The sequence below is a fragment of the Eleginops maclovinus genome, chromosome 14 (assembly GCF_036324505.1).
Source record: "Eleginops maclovinus isolate JMC-PN-2008 ecotype Puerto Natales chromosome 14, JC_Emac_rtc_rv5, whole genome shotgun sequence".
NCBI lineage: Eukaryota > Metazoa > Chordata > Actinopteri > Perciformes > Eleginopidae > Eleginops > Eleginops maclovinus.
In genome coordinates, this window is record NC_086362.1 from 4,490,216 (window position 1) to 4,507,585 (window position 17,370).

Sequence of the window (17,370 nt, forward strand, 5' to 3'; positions counted from 1 at the left end):
CACACACTTAGATGTAATGTTTGTATTGCAGTTTATTTGATCATTGTAGAAAAAGTCAAGTACCTCAAGTGAAGGTGCTGAAAAATATCCCAAATGTAAAAATCTGTATACATTACAACTCCCTGGAAGACAGTTGACATGAAAATGATACAATTTGCAACCATTTTTCCGACAAACACTTTCACTTTTTCCACGTAAAAACGCTCTAGAATTGGCAGAGGAACATAAAAAAAGCCCTTTTAGTTAAAGAAAAGAAAAGATTTGCCAGATTTAATTAAGAAATCTTGGCAGAGTGATGGCGTGTCCCTCTGCTTCACATAAAGACACCTCATGCTGCTCTCATTAAGCTGCTCCAGTGTTCCCACATTGTTCTGCTCTGACGTGATCACACAAAGATTTCACTGTTCGGAGCTTTCATCCCCTCTGAAGTCAACACCAGCTGAGCTATGACTAAGCATGTGGCAGGTAGCCAGGAGAAATGTGTGTGTCTGCATGCCTGCGAGTTACTATGATACATGTTTTCTGTGTGTATGAAAGCATGATCGTCTGAAATGTGGTTCAGGCAGGTTAGGATTTGGGATCCGCACTGCGGCGTTTGAGCTTCTCGGGGTTGTTCGATGCCATGTGTGAGAAGTCCCTGAATATATCCTGGTAGGTTTCATCACCTGGAGAATAACAAAAAGAAGATATTAGCGTTAAAGCTTGACATTTAAAAATATTGTAAGCTATAAAACAGTTCATCTTAAATGAATGCCTTTCTGTGGTTTAAACCATATCTTTTATTCTGGATAAATCTCCAGGAGACACATTCAGTTTTAAAGGCCCGCCAACTATTTCCTGAACACATTAAGGGTTGTAGCCCTGAAGCAAAAGCATGCATCTGAACAAATAAACACACATGCACATGCACTTTACCTCTTAGTTTGCAGTAGATGGCACACTGCACAAGCACTTGAGACCAGCTGGGCATCTCAGCGGGCAGAAGAGTGCACACAACAAAGACACACAGTGATAAAGCACGTCAGATACTGACCAGCAGTTTGTTTTCAAGCACACGAAAAAAAAGCATCACGTTTTTCATTCCTTCACGAGTGGATTGATTACAGCTTACACAAGAAACAAAAAAGCCACTTAAAAAGGACATGAAAGAATGACTTTGCAGCTTGAAAAGGAGCCACATGACAAAATGCAAACAAACCCGCCGTTAACCTCAAGCTTACAGAGAGAGCTGCAGCACAGAGCTCTCAAAGTATGATAGACACAAACTGCGTCACTATTCACAGAATAGCAGATTCAAACCGTCCTTCAGAAACCCAAAAATAAATGTAGCTTATACAACTGGACTGATAAAAAAAAGCCCAATTTAAATATACACAATACAAACCAGAACGCTGTACATATTGTATTTAAAAGACATCTAAAATATACAGTATCAGATAAAATAGGTCTATACATTTCTTAAGTTGTTTATGCAGCACTCAGGTACTGTGAGGGCTTTTCAAAGTGCAGGATGATGTGCGTTTGTATTTCAAAGTGCGATGTGTACTCCCATCCCTCCCAGGGTCCCTTTCTGTTTTACGAGACACTCTCCTGTATGTACGGATAGGACACGTCTGTTATCGTACCCTGTGCTCTGGTTCACAAGAACTTGATTTTATGCTTTCTAAATGAAAGCAATTATTTTATTATCTGATGCATGTGGTCTTTAATGATATGTCATCATTTCTCTGCAGATGCTGCAGATAAAAACCCTATGACCCTGCAGAGCCAGCGATGTGTGATGCTTAATAACTGGACAAAAACATGTGTTTTTCCTTTTAGCCTAACAATCAGAAACAGCTGATGTCAGTCCCACGTCCTGTCTCTTCTACCGGGCAGATTCCTATCCCTGCTAATCATTTTGCCCCCCCAGAGCCCAGCCACTTATGTGGTTCTTAATCGCCTGTAGGCTTTTTCTAGTGTGAGCCCGCCCCCCTCCTGTCCGGCCAACAGAACCCCCGGACCCATGCCCCCCCGAGTGACCTGATTGGCCAAACGCTCCGTCCATCTCCCGCATCTCCTTGTTCATTTTGGCGATCCGCAGCCTGAAAGGGAGAAGAGCAGTGAGAAAAGCTGCTGTTGTTATCCCGGGTTATATCGTCACTTATTCGGTTCGTTGACTCAAACACTCACAAAGTGACGATGTCAGCGTTGGCGGTGTCCACGGCGATAGATATGGGGTCTTTCTGTTTCTTGTCTCGGGCGTTGTAGTCTGCTCCTCGCTTCAAGAAGAGACAAACCAACCTGGGGAAGCAAAGAGAAGCAGAAAGTGTGTGTGAGAGTGTGTGTGTGTGTGTGTGTTGTGTGTCTAGCAGAGGGAATTGATGTCAATGGGCAACTTAGCGCTGCTTTGAAATGAAATAATTTACATCAATAGGAATAAATCAACCCACAAAGATCTGCATGACAAAGCTTTAAAGTCTATACTAATTCCTCAACAGGAGTGCCTTTTGTATTTTATTTTAAGTAATCATGTCCTTTGTGTTGGATTTACAACACAGGAATGTTATATGGGCAAACAGAGGAATGTACTTAGCTTTGTTTGTGGCCCTGGGCGCTGCGCCAGGAAGGCTAAACACATTTTCTTTGAGGTTGTGTATATGTATAAGCAATCAGTTTATTTTTCTACACTTACACCTCTACCTAATTATCTTGGACAAGGAGGTTATGTTTATGGTTGAGGTTTTCTTGCAGAATTACATAAATAAAACAGTAGCCAGACTTTCATAAACCTTGGTCAGAATCAAAGGTCGGAAACACAGATTCATTTTCACCTTTGTTGCGGAATGGGGTATTTGTTCATCTTTGAGTGCCCTTCTCGTCCGTCTGCATTTTGTATTGTATCTCTTGTTTCTTTTTTGCACATGAGATCAGTCAGTGTTGCCAGTCTGAAGGCGTATTTAGGCCTCTTTAATTATCTTTAAATGATCCTCATGATGGATCTTCGACTAAAGGATTTGGGGATCTTCTATGACTGTGTGAAAGCACGTGTGAGTGTGTCCTACCCGGTGTGACCCAGGATGGTGGCGTGGTGCAGCGGTCCTCTCCCGTTGCTGTCTGCCTGGTTGACGTTGGCACCGTTCTGCAGCAGGAACTCACAGGCTGCCAGGGCATTCTGGTGTGGAAACAGGAATATGTATTCATAACAAATACACAGCCTAATTGCATTAGATGTGCCCTAAATGCTACAAAATGAACGAGTGAAAGGCAGGTAGCTGATAGTACTGCTAAGAAGCTTTCTCTACAAATTGTCGAAATTCAAATCAAATTCAATTCCAAAGCTGTATTAATGCCCTCCTCACCGCTGAGACGGCCTGTATCAGAGGCGTGCTGGACTCCTCGGCCATGTTGACCCAGTTGACGTCGGCTCCGTGGGCCAGAGCGTCCGCCATGACGGGGAAGTTCTGCAGAGCTGCCGAGCGGTACAGCAGCGCCCCGGGGTGCAGCCCGCTCAGATCCTCCTCTTCCTCCTCCACATCTGAATTGAGCAAACGGTTCAACTTTTTATCTTTATCAGAGCGAAAATGAGGTTTTGACACTTCAACTTCCTCTAGAGGCCGGATTTAAAGATGTTGCATCAGCGTCTGTCCGTGTTTTATCTCACCTTTGTTGGTATTGTTCTTCTGGACAACGTCAGTGGGGCTCATTGCTGAGGAAAGGGACAGATAGAGGCAGGATTATTGGTTCAACCTGCTGACTGCAACAGCACACACACATAATACAGCAGCCTTTAGGATTACCAACTTCTGCTGGTTCACCAACTCTGGGGATTGTGTGTTTCGTTGACATCAGCAGGAGTTTAAAGACAGATGCACTAGACAAAATGCTGGGTTATAAGATCTCTAAAAGCCCACTGGTTTCCTTCCATCAGTCCTGAGTGTGTTTACCTGGGAGTCGAGGCAGCGTGGCTCGGTTCGGCTTGGGTTTGAGCGGCGGCCGCTGTGTGTTCCTCTCCTGTGTGAGCGCTCGATTCCTCCTCTGTAGGGCGGTCCTGCCGGTCTCGGGCAGCTTTTGGATGAACTTCTTTTCGACGTACTTTGACCGGATCCATGACTCCTTGTCTCCTCTTAGGGACGAAATAAAGATTAGAAATAGAGAAAGAACAGATGATGGGAGTTAATATTTCTCTCACACAAAGCAAACTAAAGAAGCCGTCACGCTGGGTAGTATTTGTCACTAGGTTTCTGGTTTAACTTGTTCTCAGTGGGACTCCTTAGCTTGCTTGTGCAGCTGTGGGACAAGAATGCTTCAGACAAGTCCCTGAGGCGCTCAGTGTCTTTTAATTAAGCCATAAATTCAGTTATAAAGAGCTCTATATAGGACTGAAAGTGCCTCATTTTTTACTATTTAATTACGGAAAAGAGTTTTAAAATTAAATAGCTATTAATCAATCTTCAGAATAAGTAATAGTCCAAAAGGAAACTAAAAAAAGAACAAAACAGGACTGAATGTTGCCGAAAGCTTGCAGCCTCACAGGGTACAGGACATTTCAGTCACAGCGTTAATCATGTGTGTCATGTACCTGTGGCACTTCCTGTCTGCTGCGACAACAGAGAGGGGAAGAGGAAGTCAAAAAATAAGTCTGAAAGAGTTACAGACTGCTCATATAATCATCTGTCACCCACATAGACCTTTGCGGAGGGAACATTTGTAAGGCTCAGCCAAGAGAAACTGATCCACTGTACACACATCAGAGGAGTAACAACTTAGTCTTACATCAATGTTCAAATTAAATCTTGGTGTAATGCCATGATTGTGACAGCAGGAGGAGATCAACAGTGTGTTTCTCTTCATCTCTTCAGTATTCGGAGGGATTTGTATCTATACCAACAGTCATGTTTGATCAGAAGATCAGGCAAATGTGTATGTGATAAATAAAATCTGAACGTGTGAACTTCTATGATTCCAGATGTTCGATTGACTCAATTCAGTCGTTTGTTATCAGATTTGCTTTCCCCATGCAGCAGTATGTGCAGCAGGATGGCTTTAATGTGGTGTGGCCTCATTTTCTACCACTATGTGCACTGACATCTTGTTTAATTTGAGCATGACTTCCTACAAATGTACTTCACACCAAGTATGGCAAGAGATTGAGTAGGCTGTGCATAGTACGTTTACATTTACTTCATTAGAACATTTCTGCCACACTCAACCCAACGCAGTGCATTGAGTAATCACTTCATACTTATTGTGTTTGCTGGATGCAGTAAATATTTCTAACTCCCTGCCGTAAGCCTTGTTTCTGAAGTAGACTCTCTGCTGAAAACATGACGTTTAAAGTCCAATCCCGATGACATCACAGGGGTCATTGTCCTCCAGAGCCAAATAAGATATTACACAAGCGTTTCCACAGACTCTGTAGTTCTTTCTAAGAGGAGTAAGCTACATTACATACGTGTCATGATATAAATGTCACTCAAAATGTCTGTAAGTTTGTACCTGGGACTGGTGGGGTGGGGCTTCTTGATGGTGATCTCATCAATCCGGGCTTCGTAGATCCTGTTGATTACCGAGTTTCCTAATTCACACATCAACTAAACAAAAAGGACAGAAATTAGAAGGAAAATTAGAAAGATTTTACAGTTAACAATGACATAACTCATTACACAACCACTATGCTCAGGGGAACATCTCGTTAACACAGGAAATGTGATAATGAGGCCGTGTAGCGGCTGCCATTAACAGGTTGAATTACCTTAATAAGCTCTGGCTCCCAGGAGTCCAGTGTGAGGGAGCGTACTTTGGAAAAATGGACTCCCAGGCTCCTGTTGGAGGAGGAAAGCATTAAAGATAAAGTTTCAAGCCAAGTGTGTGTGTACAAGTGTGTGTGAATGTGTGTGTACCTGTGTATTCCTGAGCACACGATGCAGAGCGTGATGCCCAGGTTGATGGAGGCCCAATCAGGACCGGGCTCTCCGCAGTCGCAGCACTGCTTGTTCCCTGGGATCGCCTGGATCTCCTCCAGCGCCTTACAGACCTTATTCTCCTGTTCCCCTCCTCCCCCACCTCCTATCAAATTGCTGGCTGACACTGAGCTGCAGCGCTGTCTCTGGTAAACACACACACACAATAAAACACACACAGAAACAAGAATGAGGAGACGGACGAATGCGCACAACTTCCTCCGTATCTGCAGAATAAACTCCCACTGAAAATTCAGATGTAGAGGATGATGTGTCTGTATTATTGGTGTGTGTGTGTGTGTGTGTGTGTGTGTGTCCTCACTGGGCTGTGTGTGTCCTCCCTGTGCTCCTGAAAGGCCGATGCGATGCTGTTTTGAACGGCACTGATCCACGCCTGCTGCTGCCTTTCCGAGTCTGCCTGCAACAAACAACTCCTACACACACACACACACACACACACACACACACACACACACACACACACACACACACACACACACACACACACACACACACACACACACACACACACACACACACACACACACACACACACACACACACACACACACACACACACACACACACACAGATGAGAAATACAAGTGGATAAATTCTCACAAACACCTCCCCCTCCCCCTCCTCCTTTTTTGCTTGACACGGTAAACCAAACACTTAGCACTGATGAACATTCATCGCCCTCCCTTAAATACACGTTTGCATGATTGCACAAGCATGCTCGCCCACACACACACACACGCTCACTTTGACGGGGAGACCACTTCAAAGCAGAACCGCCTCTCGTTTTCAGAGCTGGGCTTGACCGTGCAAAGACGCAGGTCCTCCACCACAGCTGTAGGCTGCTCCTGAGAGAGGTCGGGTAGTAATACGCAGGCAGAGTGAGCATGTTATTACGCACATTTCGGTTCTATGTTTGGCAACTTTAAAAATAGAGACACTCATCTGAGATATACCTTGAATTTCTTCTGATACACCAGCTGATTTTTTTGAATGGAAAACCAACGCCTGGAGAGAGAATACAGAAAGTTCATAAAGTCAAGGCCTTCAGAAAGAAAAAAAGTGTAAACACTACAGAACCACAGCAGACATTTGAGCAGTTTTTGTGAGACTCGAGGAAGGAGAAAAACACAAACAATGCAAAGAGATTTCGTGGGTTGACTTGTACCTGCTCCAGGTCTTGAAGGCGTTGCTGGCTCTTTTATAGAGGTATCCCTCCATGGCGATCCCATTAGCTGCGTCGGGTTTGAAATCCATGATGGAGTCATCATAAGACACATCCTGGAGATATTTAAACTCAGTTAGTGTCAATGAATTACTTTTGAAAAGACCGTTTTTATTCATTCATGGTAAGTTAAAATGTGGATTACGAAGACGTGTATACATGTGAGAGTGTTTGTTACCTTTTTCTTGATTGCTGCATGTCTTTGCTCCATGTCCCTCTTCTCCCGGGCTGAGTTGAGGACAAACTGAGTGTGCTGTTAAAACAGAAATCCACACAGAGGTCATTCTCCAGACACAGATATTGATCTCTAAATGATGCACCAAATGCCACTTATAATAACTCAGCATCAAGATGTTTTTTAATGTATAATCTCATGGGCTTTCAGATATAGTAACAGACTTGCAGGTTTACTCCACTCAGTGAAAAGGGCAGTGATTAGGTTTGATCAGCAAGCTAATAATCAGCAGCAGAGCTTAAATCCTAGACTCTGATGTACGTACATCTTTCTGTTTTTTTCATTCACTGTACTAAAGGGCAACTTTCCCCTTTCCCTTTCCTCTCTGACATGACTAAGACAGAAATGGAAATGCATTGACAAGTTCAGAATAGGTTATCACTCCTGAATTTTTTGCTTATAGAAACAGGAACGAGGAAGTGTTGTACCTCGTCCTACATCCTGTGTCAAACTATAGGATAACTGCTGGAATCTGTTCAGTCTGTGTTATTCCTAACTTATCTGATAACTCTCGCTACTATCATTTCCTGTTGAAACAGGAAGAGCCTTGGTGTGGTTTGATCTGCCAGTAACGCTGACAAATCATTTCCTGTTTTAAAAACTCTTTATTTAACTAAAACACTCAACAATAATCCTGCTCTCAACAAACTGTTGTCCATCATGGATAACCCCACCCACCCTCTCCACCTGCAGCTGGACAAACAGCAGAGCTCCTTCTCCAACAGACTGCTCACAAGGACAGATACAGGAGAACATTCCTGCCCAGTGCAATAACTCTGTATAATAATTCACCTCTGGCTGGCAGACAACTCCCTGCTCTGTAGCCTCTCTTGTGAACTGGACATAACATGCACACCGTCACACTTAACATTGTACAATATACTGATTTGATATTCCATTTCATTGCCTTATTTGTACATTTGTATATTTCTCATTTCCCATTTTTATTTTTTTAAAGAAATACCAGTCTGGGATACATAAATAGTAGTTACAGGACAGTCAAACAGCAGGAACTAACACACACACACACACACACACAAACACACACACACTTTCCTGTGTTGCTCAATCTTTCCTGTCACAATAGAAATGTGATGTCAACTTGTGACTGCTAGGCCCCGCCCCTTAGAAAGACACCTAAAACTCTCCTGAAGCAACTCACATCCAAACTTACATTTAAGACGCCATGATGGTCATTATGCACAACCATGTTTAGGTTTACTTTAACCAATGGTTTTTATGTCTTAATGGAAAATCATTTTGAATGTTTGAAAGCTTCATTGTTAATATCAGCATGTTGTTATCCTATCCTTAACAGGCTGCATCTTTTTGCAATATAAACAGGCAAACTTTAGAGAGAAAACACTCAAGCAAAAGTGTGTGGAAAAATTCCATATATGTCTTAAAGTTAAGATCTGACTATCTAAAATGCAATGTGCAACAGAAACCAGACTAGGTTAAATGATGACTAGGTTAGAGTCGTCCATCAAACTTGTGGAGGTGCATTAAGTATGTATATAGAGCTAGGATTCAATTAGCCTAGCTTAGCACAACGACTTGAAGCAGGGGCCAACAGCTAGCTCGGTTATGTCCACAGATCAACAATACGCATACCAGCACAACACTTTGAATTATTACAAATAGGTATATCTTAAACTTTCAAAAGGTAGGCCAGGATATTTAGTTCCCCTAGTTCCACGTGTTTTGCTAATCACCTATTGGCTAAAGCCCTGCTGGAAACAACTGCAGGCGATACACTGAAATCTCCATAACCGCATGCTCATAATCTAACTTTTCTTAAGACTCTTAGTAAGCACTTTGTTTCCATTTCCTGCCCAGCTGTTATTTATTTAGCAATATTGGCAGATGACATGATTGCTAAAAGATACAACGGAAACAGAGGAAATGAAAACAATCTGGTTTTAAGAAGGATTTACCTCTTCATTGAGTTTTCGTCTATACTCGTCCATTTCTGAGAGAGACTGGTGCCCATGTTGGAAGAGCTGAGCCTGGGCCTCCATCAGTGACAACATCTGGAAGGAAGCATGACATAGTATTCACAAAAGTCGTACATTTAAAATATTACAGACCATGTATTTAAGCAAGCAACAGAATGAACTGCATATAGGTCAACATGAACTCACTGCCATCAGGATGTCTGTCTTCTTCTTGGCCTCAATGACGTTAATCTGAAACAAAAGGAGCAGCGGTTTGAGACCATGTTCATCCTTCCAAAAACAAAAAACTCAGCCAATTAAACTTCTGGGAGCCGCAACCACAGGTCTGGAGAGAAGCCCCGAGGCAAACCTGTTATCATTCAAAACAGCAAAGCGCAACTATAATTAGCCATGCTGTTGTGTGTCTTATCCAGGCTGTGTTTGGTACCTGAATGCTCTGGTTATGAGGTCGGTTTTGTCCTTTAACCAGTTTTGGTAGACTGGTACTGGTTTGTTAAAATTCACGCTATGTATCATACTGTTTTTAAGCACACGGATATTTGTAATAATCTGATTTCAGCTGTGTAACTATTATTTCTGTAGGACATTTGATTTGCATGCAGGGATTACTTAGTACACGCGACACCTGCATACAGTGATGTCAACAACAGAGAAAGCAGTAGCTAAGGACAGAAAGGTAATGAAATATACAGAGTTTATAAAAATCAACTAGCACAGCCAAAAAGAAAAGAAATGACTGATACCTTTTTTTGATAACCTAAGCTACTTTGAAGATTCTGATTAATAATACAAAACTCTGTGGTAGTATTACTTTTGATTTGAGTCCACTGTTTGTCTGAAGTGACTCTCTTTTATTCCTGTAGCCCAACAAAGTAAAGAAGTATTTTTACTCCATCCAGCTTTCTTTCTCACCTCCAAGACGTAATCCAGGGCCTCAGACCTAAAGGTCCTGCGTGCATTCAGCAGAGCGTTGCTAGCCTCCTCCACTTCATGAGGTTTCCCCCGTGGAGCCTGAACGTTCCTCACCAGCGCCGCCTCCAGGCATTCACTGCCGCGCTCAAACTCCTTGCGTACCTCCTTAAAGCGACGAACATCCCTGGGAGAAAGAAGAAAAAAAAATGTATTATATTGGCCAAGGAGGATATGTATTTGGTTTGGTTTGGTTATTTGTTTGTTGTGTAAAAACCACTGGTGGATTTTCTTGAAACTTGGTGGAAAGGTGTAGCATGGGCCAAGGAAGAACCTATTAAATTATAACAGTGTAGATAGGGTCGATGATATCCAAATGCCTAATTCAGTACTTTGACATTGGGGACTTTTAAACTGTTTTATGAAAGATGTGAGCCCAAAGTTTCAAACCACATTTGAAATGCGTCACTGGGTAAAAATCCAGCTAATCACTGGCTATGAGACATCCTTTCTCTGATTTACCCTACCATATTATTACCAGTAATAAGAAGGACCAGCTACAAAAAGAAGTCTGATGAAGGATCATAACCCGCAAATTGTTTTTAATGTGTGTGCTAATGGTTAGCAGACATGAGGTGGAGTGACTCAGTATGAAAAAGATGGCTGAGTGCGTCTAGATGAAGAACAATAAGCCCACTCACTCTTTGACAAAGTTCTGCAGCTTTGTCTTGACCGTCTTCTGTGTGGTCTCAATCACTTCCTAATAAGGGAAAAGGAGACAGAGACAAATGTATCACAGTGAGCACAGATAACTGTTGAATGTCAAATGTGTCAGACAGTGTGCTGAAGCCTCGTTTGACCACATACTGCTGCTGATAAGCACATGGTGTCAAAGTTCTAGAGAATCAGACCGACAGACAGAAAGACAGACAGACTCACCCCCTGTGCGTCCAAGATGATAGACAGCTTTTTGGAAAATTTGTCCAAACACTCCTGCAGGACAGACATCCAGGATTAAACTCCCTTCCATTTTTTTTTACAGCAATGTCATGTTGTCTTTATTAATATCTCTGTTTATTTGTGTGGTGCATATTGTGCTCATTTCACCTCCATCGTCTTCTCCCCGGAGCACTGCTGTCCAAGCTCACGGAGGCCGTTGACGAAGCTCTTGCTGGTCTGGCAGTAGACTCTGCCTGCCTCCAGCATCGCCTGGCATTGTTTCACAAGCTAAAGGACACAAACATGCAACACCACGGTCAATTTCATTCTGAATAAGCTAACTAGAACACGCTTGCGGTAACTAATGTTTGGTCATGATCAGAAGGAATAACTAAAGATAATGGGTTATTCCAGGGGTCCAAACATTAAAGCTATGAAACAGCCAGAGTTACAGGGTTATTATTGTAGAGTGTAATTACTCTGCATGGTGAATATTACCCCTAGCTTTTGTTAAATACTGTCTGGAGTTCATTAAATTGCATTAGAGCAAGAGTGTTTTTGGATTGTTGCTCAAATCTATATGTGATATATCCGGTGACCATATCACTCATAAGTTAAAGTAACATTACTGACATTTGTTTTTTAAAGAAACACTTTCATGTCATTTCCAGGTTAAAAGAAAACATATCTAAGGGAGAATAGAGCTGCATTTAGTTGAAGTCAAACAAGCTGTTAACATAACACTGATCTATCATAACATTGTAGGGTTGTTTTGGCTAACGTTGAGGTTAAGAGTGGCCTGTTGACACACACTGAGCAGCATTAGCATTCATTTAATTCCTGTTTCTGGCCCCCTAATAAGTCATACAACCTGATAAAGTCCATTATTCACTTTTTTCTTAACTCTGTGATGGTATTTAACAATTTCTAAAATATTTTTCTGACACTTTAGCTTTTAGTTATACCGCTATAATAACGAGCTATTCGCTAACCAGGCTAGCTGGAATGTAAAATCAAAAACAATTAACTGAAACTAAAACTTTCGATATAGAAACGCCAAATATGTCAAATTGAACTTAAAGCAGAACGAACGGTTGAATTACAAACCAAACCAAGCCCATTAGGAGCCATGATCCAACCAAACAGGTGTTTCCACTTATTGTGTTGATTATACAGTGTTAGCGTGACAGACTGCACTTTAGGAACGTGTATGTAAATGTTATCAGAGGAAATAACTCATTCATTCTGTTGCAAATTACACTTTGTGATAAAAGGAAGATAAAAAAAAACACCAACTCGATTCAAAACGTGCAAGTTTTAGGCAGCTTCAGGCTCTAGCACGACAGATAGCTTAGCTTATGCTGGCTAATGTTAGCAGATTTACATGTTGCTGTTAACCTGACATTTCTAAATGGCAGAGTAATTTCTTCTTGCTCTGCTTTACTCTACTTTGTGTACATTCTTCAGCAAACGTAACATTACAGTTGAAAGCTCCTTTTACTTGACATCTCTCTCAATATTTAGTTAGCTTAGCTGTACCTATTAGTGTTGGACATCTTTCCTTGCCTTTTTAATTATTTGTATTACTACATTGAGTTTCGATGACCTTGTTAATCCTAGCACAGTGTGTGAATAAGAATGAGCCTTTAACGTTTATTTTAGCTTATCCAACATTTACCCACTGCTCAGATCAGATAAGCCACAGTGTTTCAAAAGGTCTGTTTCCACTTAAGAATTTAATGATACTTTATTCTTCTTAATTATTACCTTGCATATTTAAAAACATATGGTCAGCTTGAAAAAGATTACATTGTGCTATAGATTAAACAACCCAATAGTATGTAAATGGTTTAAAAACCTTGACTACAACATCAAAATTGTACTTTTGAAAGAGATTTCCATTCAATATTGGTAATGTCTTTTCTGATCTGTTATTCCACCATGGTCTAAACATAAGAATTATGGTAACTTCTTTTTGAAGTGTCACCAACACCTGTTGTTCAATTTCTGGCAATAAGCTGACATTTACCCAAAGTCTGTTTCTCTTCTATGTCTGCAATTAGGGCATGTAACAGCATGATAACCTGCAGCATGGAAATTAAAAAACATAACAACTTATACATTCTCTGTTATCTGAATGATGAACTAACTATCTAAAATGTCTCTTTCTTGCTTTGTCAGGAAGGTCGGAGTTCAGCAACAGAGCAACAACACTGGCGACAGGAAGGACTTTGTTATTTCTGCTCAAGGACACTTGATAAAAGCAGCATGAAGGGTTTGAACCCAGTTAGTCCAGTTTTTGAACCAATGCTGAATTATCATTGACTTGTGTAACGCTTTGCAGGGATAGTTTAACGAACAAAAAGGGTAGGACTTAAACATCCCATGGCATTTTCTTTTGATGAAGGAACAGAAACGCAACATGTGACCCCTTTATCATAAGAAAAGATCTGAAACTGTAACTGTGTTTGTATTCCCACAAACACATAATGGGGAATATTTAATCACATAGAAGCAGAACAAACAGTAGCTCTCGCTGTTTTTGGGACAATGATGGGGAAGCATCTCCTGCAGCTACTTCCTGCTCACTGTCAGGTGAAAAATACCTCAACAACCGCCGCTCACCTCTCACTTCACTACCTCTACACATGAGCAGCATGTAACTGATACCTGTGTGTGTCTGTGTGTGGTATTGGAAACTTTATATAAATCAGACAGTGACTCAGTATAATATTGCACACTTGTGTGTGGGTTCATGTATCTCACCTTTTCCAATCGTGTCTCGAGTTCACTCACATCGTTTTGGACCACTTCAATTTCAGCTCTGAAAAAGACAAATACAAAAATTCACATACAAAGTCTTGGGGTCAAAGGTCACGATAGATTAGAGCGAGAGATCAATGCCAAACATTACAATTTTAATACTTAAAGTCAAGTGAAAGATGTAGCTAATACTGACATGATGAGCTAATTGATTGATTATACACTGACAGAAAATAAATGAATTGTAAGAATTCCAACTTACCAAATGTTCACTTTAACCACTCAGTTTTTATTGATTCTACTCTATATTGTCTTTTTTTTAAGCTAACTTACACATTAAGCTTGTCATAGTGATACTTTACAAACAATAATGTCCAAAATCAATCACTTTTCAAAATGTAAATCTTATATTCTCTAAGGATAACTATGTTTCAACTTCTAAAAAAACTAACATTATAAAATATAAACTGAACAAATCGATCAATGATGAAGATAATAATGATTGCAGTTGAAACTCTCTTAAGTATGCATCTAGAAGTACGTAAAAATGAGGCTTCAATGAAGCTATAGGGCTTTCATAACTGCAGTGTTTCATGAGACGGAAAATTCCTGTGCATCTTTTTATACTCACGTCATCGGAATTAAGCGTGACATTATTGGTATTTATGGAAACCTGAGGTCTTGGGCAGCATTTCAAAATAAGATGTCTGTGGATTTGAACAGAGCTTAAATGGAGACTCGGCCCTCTCGCAAGTATTCAGACTTTCCTAACGAGTATTGAGTAATCCTTTTTTGCTCAATAATAGATTAATACACTCAAATGTTTGAGTACAATAGCGGCCATTCTCAAACATCTTTTAAAAATCATGCAAAAAAGATTCCCAGAAGTGATGTGCAAGGCTAGTTTGACGTTTTTTGGCGCAACAGCCTCTCGTCTCTTCTCAAACTAATAGCTCAAACATGTGGTTTCCGCTGCCTTCCACCAACAGTACAGAGATACAGAGAGACAGAAAGTGAGAGACAGTGGAAGAAAAAACAAGAGGCGAGACTGAGTGGAGAGAGAGAGGAGGGCCTGGGCACACAGTAACTGTTTGTATTTTCTGTGTTTGTTAGTGCGGGGATGTTTGATTCAACGTCTGAGGTCATGTCCTCTTGAAATACGACCAAATGACAAGTCAGCTTAGGAGAGAGGGAAGGAGTAAGATCCCTCGATTAAGGAGACGCATTGCTCTGAGACAGTGTCACAGACAGAGAGCAAGAAAGCAAATGAAGACAGAGCTAAAGCGAAGTTTCCGCCGTGGTTCTCCCCACAGAAAACACACTTCCTGTCTCGTCTGTTGATCACCTCTGCACATCTCGCCTCACTTCCTGTTGCCCTCCTACCTAGCTGTATCCTAGAAACAGGAGGCAGCACATTTGAGTCTTAAGCTGTCAGTACAGGTTGTTTCATTCTCTGTCTTCCATCACATTCTCTGCTTATCTGTAGGATTGACTGTGTTTGCATGCAAGATCACTTTTTCCTTCCCTTTCCCACCCTCGCTGCTTCCTCTGCTCTTGGCCTCACACGAAACCTGACCGTTGCAGCTGGCAAAAGTCAAACTTTGCACCACTGTGCAAGACAAATACGCTGAATAAAGCCAACAGAAAGAGAGGCCGAGGCTACAGGACTGGAACATGCCAAATCAGCTGGAAGAGAAGACAGCAGCTACTGTGACTCAGGCAGGATGCCAACAGCCATCAGGGCACACCCAAGATCTGCCAAACTCTCTCTAGAGCCGCTTGCAAAACCAATTTAGAGACACTTCCCTTTTGATTACACCAGATGTTGACTGTGTTGAAAGAACATTGATTGAAGACTCCTGCTGGCATGCAGCAGATCAATATAGGCTTTTAATTAGATTGTAAAAGCTTGAAGTAAGTAACTAATTCAAGTGATATTAATACCCATCTGTCTGTATGAGTGAGATGTTGGGTGACAATATGTGTAAGCTTCCGGTTTGTCAATGACACATCAAAATGCAGTAAACCTCAGATCAGGACTTTGGTTTTTTTGCCCTGCAGGCCTGCATTTAGCATCTCATTCCCCAAAATATACTTTTTAGGGGACATTAAATGCATTAAAAGTCTTTTTTTGGTGTCTGAAAATCCCTTTACATGAGGCTATAGCATGAAAGACCTTTTTTTTAAAAAAAGGAATAAACTTGAAATCCTGATTTTGAATCACAATAATGAGATGTAGGGGCTGCTGACTGTCACAGTTGAGTTCTCAGGGAACCATTTAATGCATTAAAAGTCATTTTGAGGCTATTGCATGAGAGACCTTCAAAAGAAATGAATATAATGTTGATTTTGTATCAGAAGAATGAGGTGTATCTATCTTTTTAGTCTCATTTTAAACTCCAGAAGGTGATTTGACAGACTTTTGTATGCGGTGTTGTTTCATTTTGATTGGCTAAATCACTTATACAAATACAGCACAGGTGAAACTCTTACCTGAAGCGAGGGGAGTCTTTCAAACACTCCTCAAAGTCCAGCTTGACTGTCATCCCTGCGTTAATAGTCGCAGATCACACTTTTCCGTATGTCTTTGAAAACTCAGGAAGTTGACAGCAGTCTGGCACAGAACACACTGAATCCTCTTCGCTTCTTTAAAGCTCTTCACCGGGACATTGACTCATTCTTCGTCTTTTCGGACCGTTTTCTTTCAAAAGTATAATTTGTATTCCTGTCGCAGCTCTTCCTGTTTTAGCTGTTTCTCTCCTGAAGGGACACCGTGTGCCTGATCCTCTGTCGCGCATCCGAAGAGCCACAAAAAGACTTATGAATGAAAGCAGCTCATATATGATCATAACATTATATCCTGAGAAATAGAAAGTAAGTTAGTCCTCGTTTCCGGCAGAGAGTATGCTGCAGCAAGTTCCCTCTGCAAGCAACTATCCTTATTGATCGATAAAGGTGTGTATTCCCAAATAAATAAGATTAAATCAGATGGAAACCGGTTGATGTTCCTTCTTCCAGAGACTGGAGTACTCTCTCTCTCTCTCTCTCGCTCCTGACACTCACACACATACACACACACACAAACACACACACACGAGGTCCAACCCCCTCACACACACACACAATTTCCGGGTTTCTTACTCATGGCAAATTGTGGTAGGAAATTGCTCAAAATTAAAGGTTACACTAAAAAGTCTCTAATATAACTTTGAGTCTACATCTATTTGGTGAATCATATTGAAAAATATTTTATAATGATGTACTTTTATCTGGTAATGATATCATTCTAGGCACATGTGGATTATATTTGGTTTCTGTTTTGTGTATTCTGCTTTTCAGTGAAGTGTGAGACATATGCAGAGACTGGGTGTGTATTCTTGT

General features: G+C 41.2%; 1 protein-coding gene across 3 annotated transcripts; it reads right to left on the bottom strand.

Moving 5' to 3' along the window:
* Positions 1 to 14: 14 nt before the first annotated feature.
* On the bottom strand, positions 15 to 17,052 carry acap1 (ArfGAP with coiled-coil, ankyrin repeat and PH domains 1). Of its 3 annotated transcripts, none has more exons than XR_010167278.1 (23): positions 16,483 to 17,052; positions 13,993 to 14,050; positions 11,395 to 11,514; positions 11,227 to 11,280; positions 10,989 to 11,047; positions 10,291 to 10,474; positions 9,565 to 9,609; positions 9,358 to 9,453; positions 7,364 to 7,438; positions 7,129 to 7,241; positions 6,917 to 6,968; positions 6,708 to 6,808; positions 6,265 to 6,376; positions 5,883 to 6,088; positions 5,735 to 5,804; positions 5,479 to 5,573; positions 3,927 to 4,105; positions 3,644 to 3,688; positions 3,342 to 3,517; positions 3,045 to 3,154; positions 2,173 to 2,283; positions 916 to 2,084; positions 15 to 665 (listed from the first exon to the last, which is right to left on the bottom strand). XR_010167278.1 is itself a non-coding variant. In XM_063900381.1 (23 exons), exons 1-23 carry the CDS (start codon positions 16,533 to 16,535, stop codon positions 568 to 570), a joined length of 2,268 nt encoding a protein of 755 aa, XP_063756451.1. In that variant the 5' UTR covers positions 16,536 to 17,051; the 3' UTR covers positions 15 to 567. The 3 variants fall into 3 exon arrangements, 2 of the variants coding, with proteins under 2 accessions (XP_063756451.1, XP_063756450.1); XM_063900381.1 differs by having other exon boundaries at positions 2,023 to 2,084; positions 5,883 to 6,082; positions 16,483 to 17,051; XM_063900380.1 differs by having other exon boundaries at positions 2,023 to 2,084; positions 16,483 to 17,051.
* Positions 17,053 to 17,370: the final 318 nt, after the last annotated feature.

Coding starts and splice junctions, on each gene's coding strand:
- acap1 (XM_063900380.1), bottom strand. CDS start 16,535: ATGACAGTCAAGCTGGACTTTGAGGAGTGTTTGAAAGACTCCCCTCGC. Junction 11,281..11,394: donor CCGGGGAGAAGACGATGGAG/GTGAAATGAGCA, acceptor TCTGTCCTGCAG/GAGTGTTTGGACAAATTTTC. Junction 7,439..9,357: donor GACGAAAACTCAATGAAGAG/GTAAATCCTTCT, acceptor CTGTTTTAACAG/CACACTCAGTTTGTCCTCAA.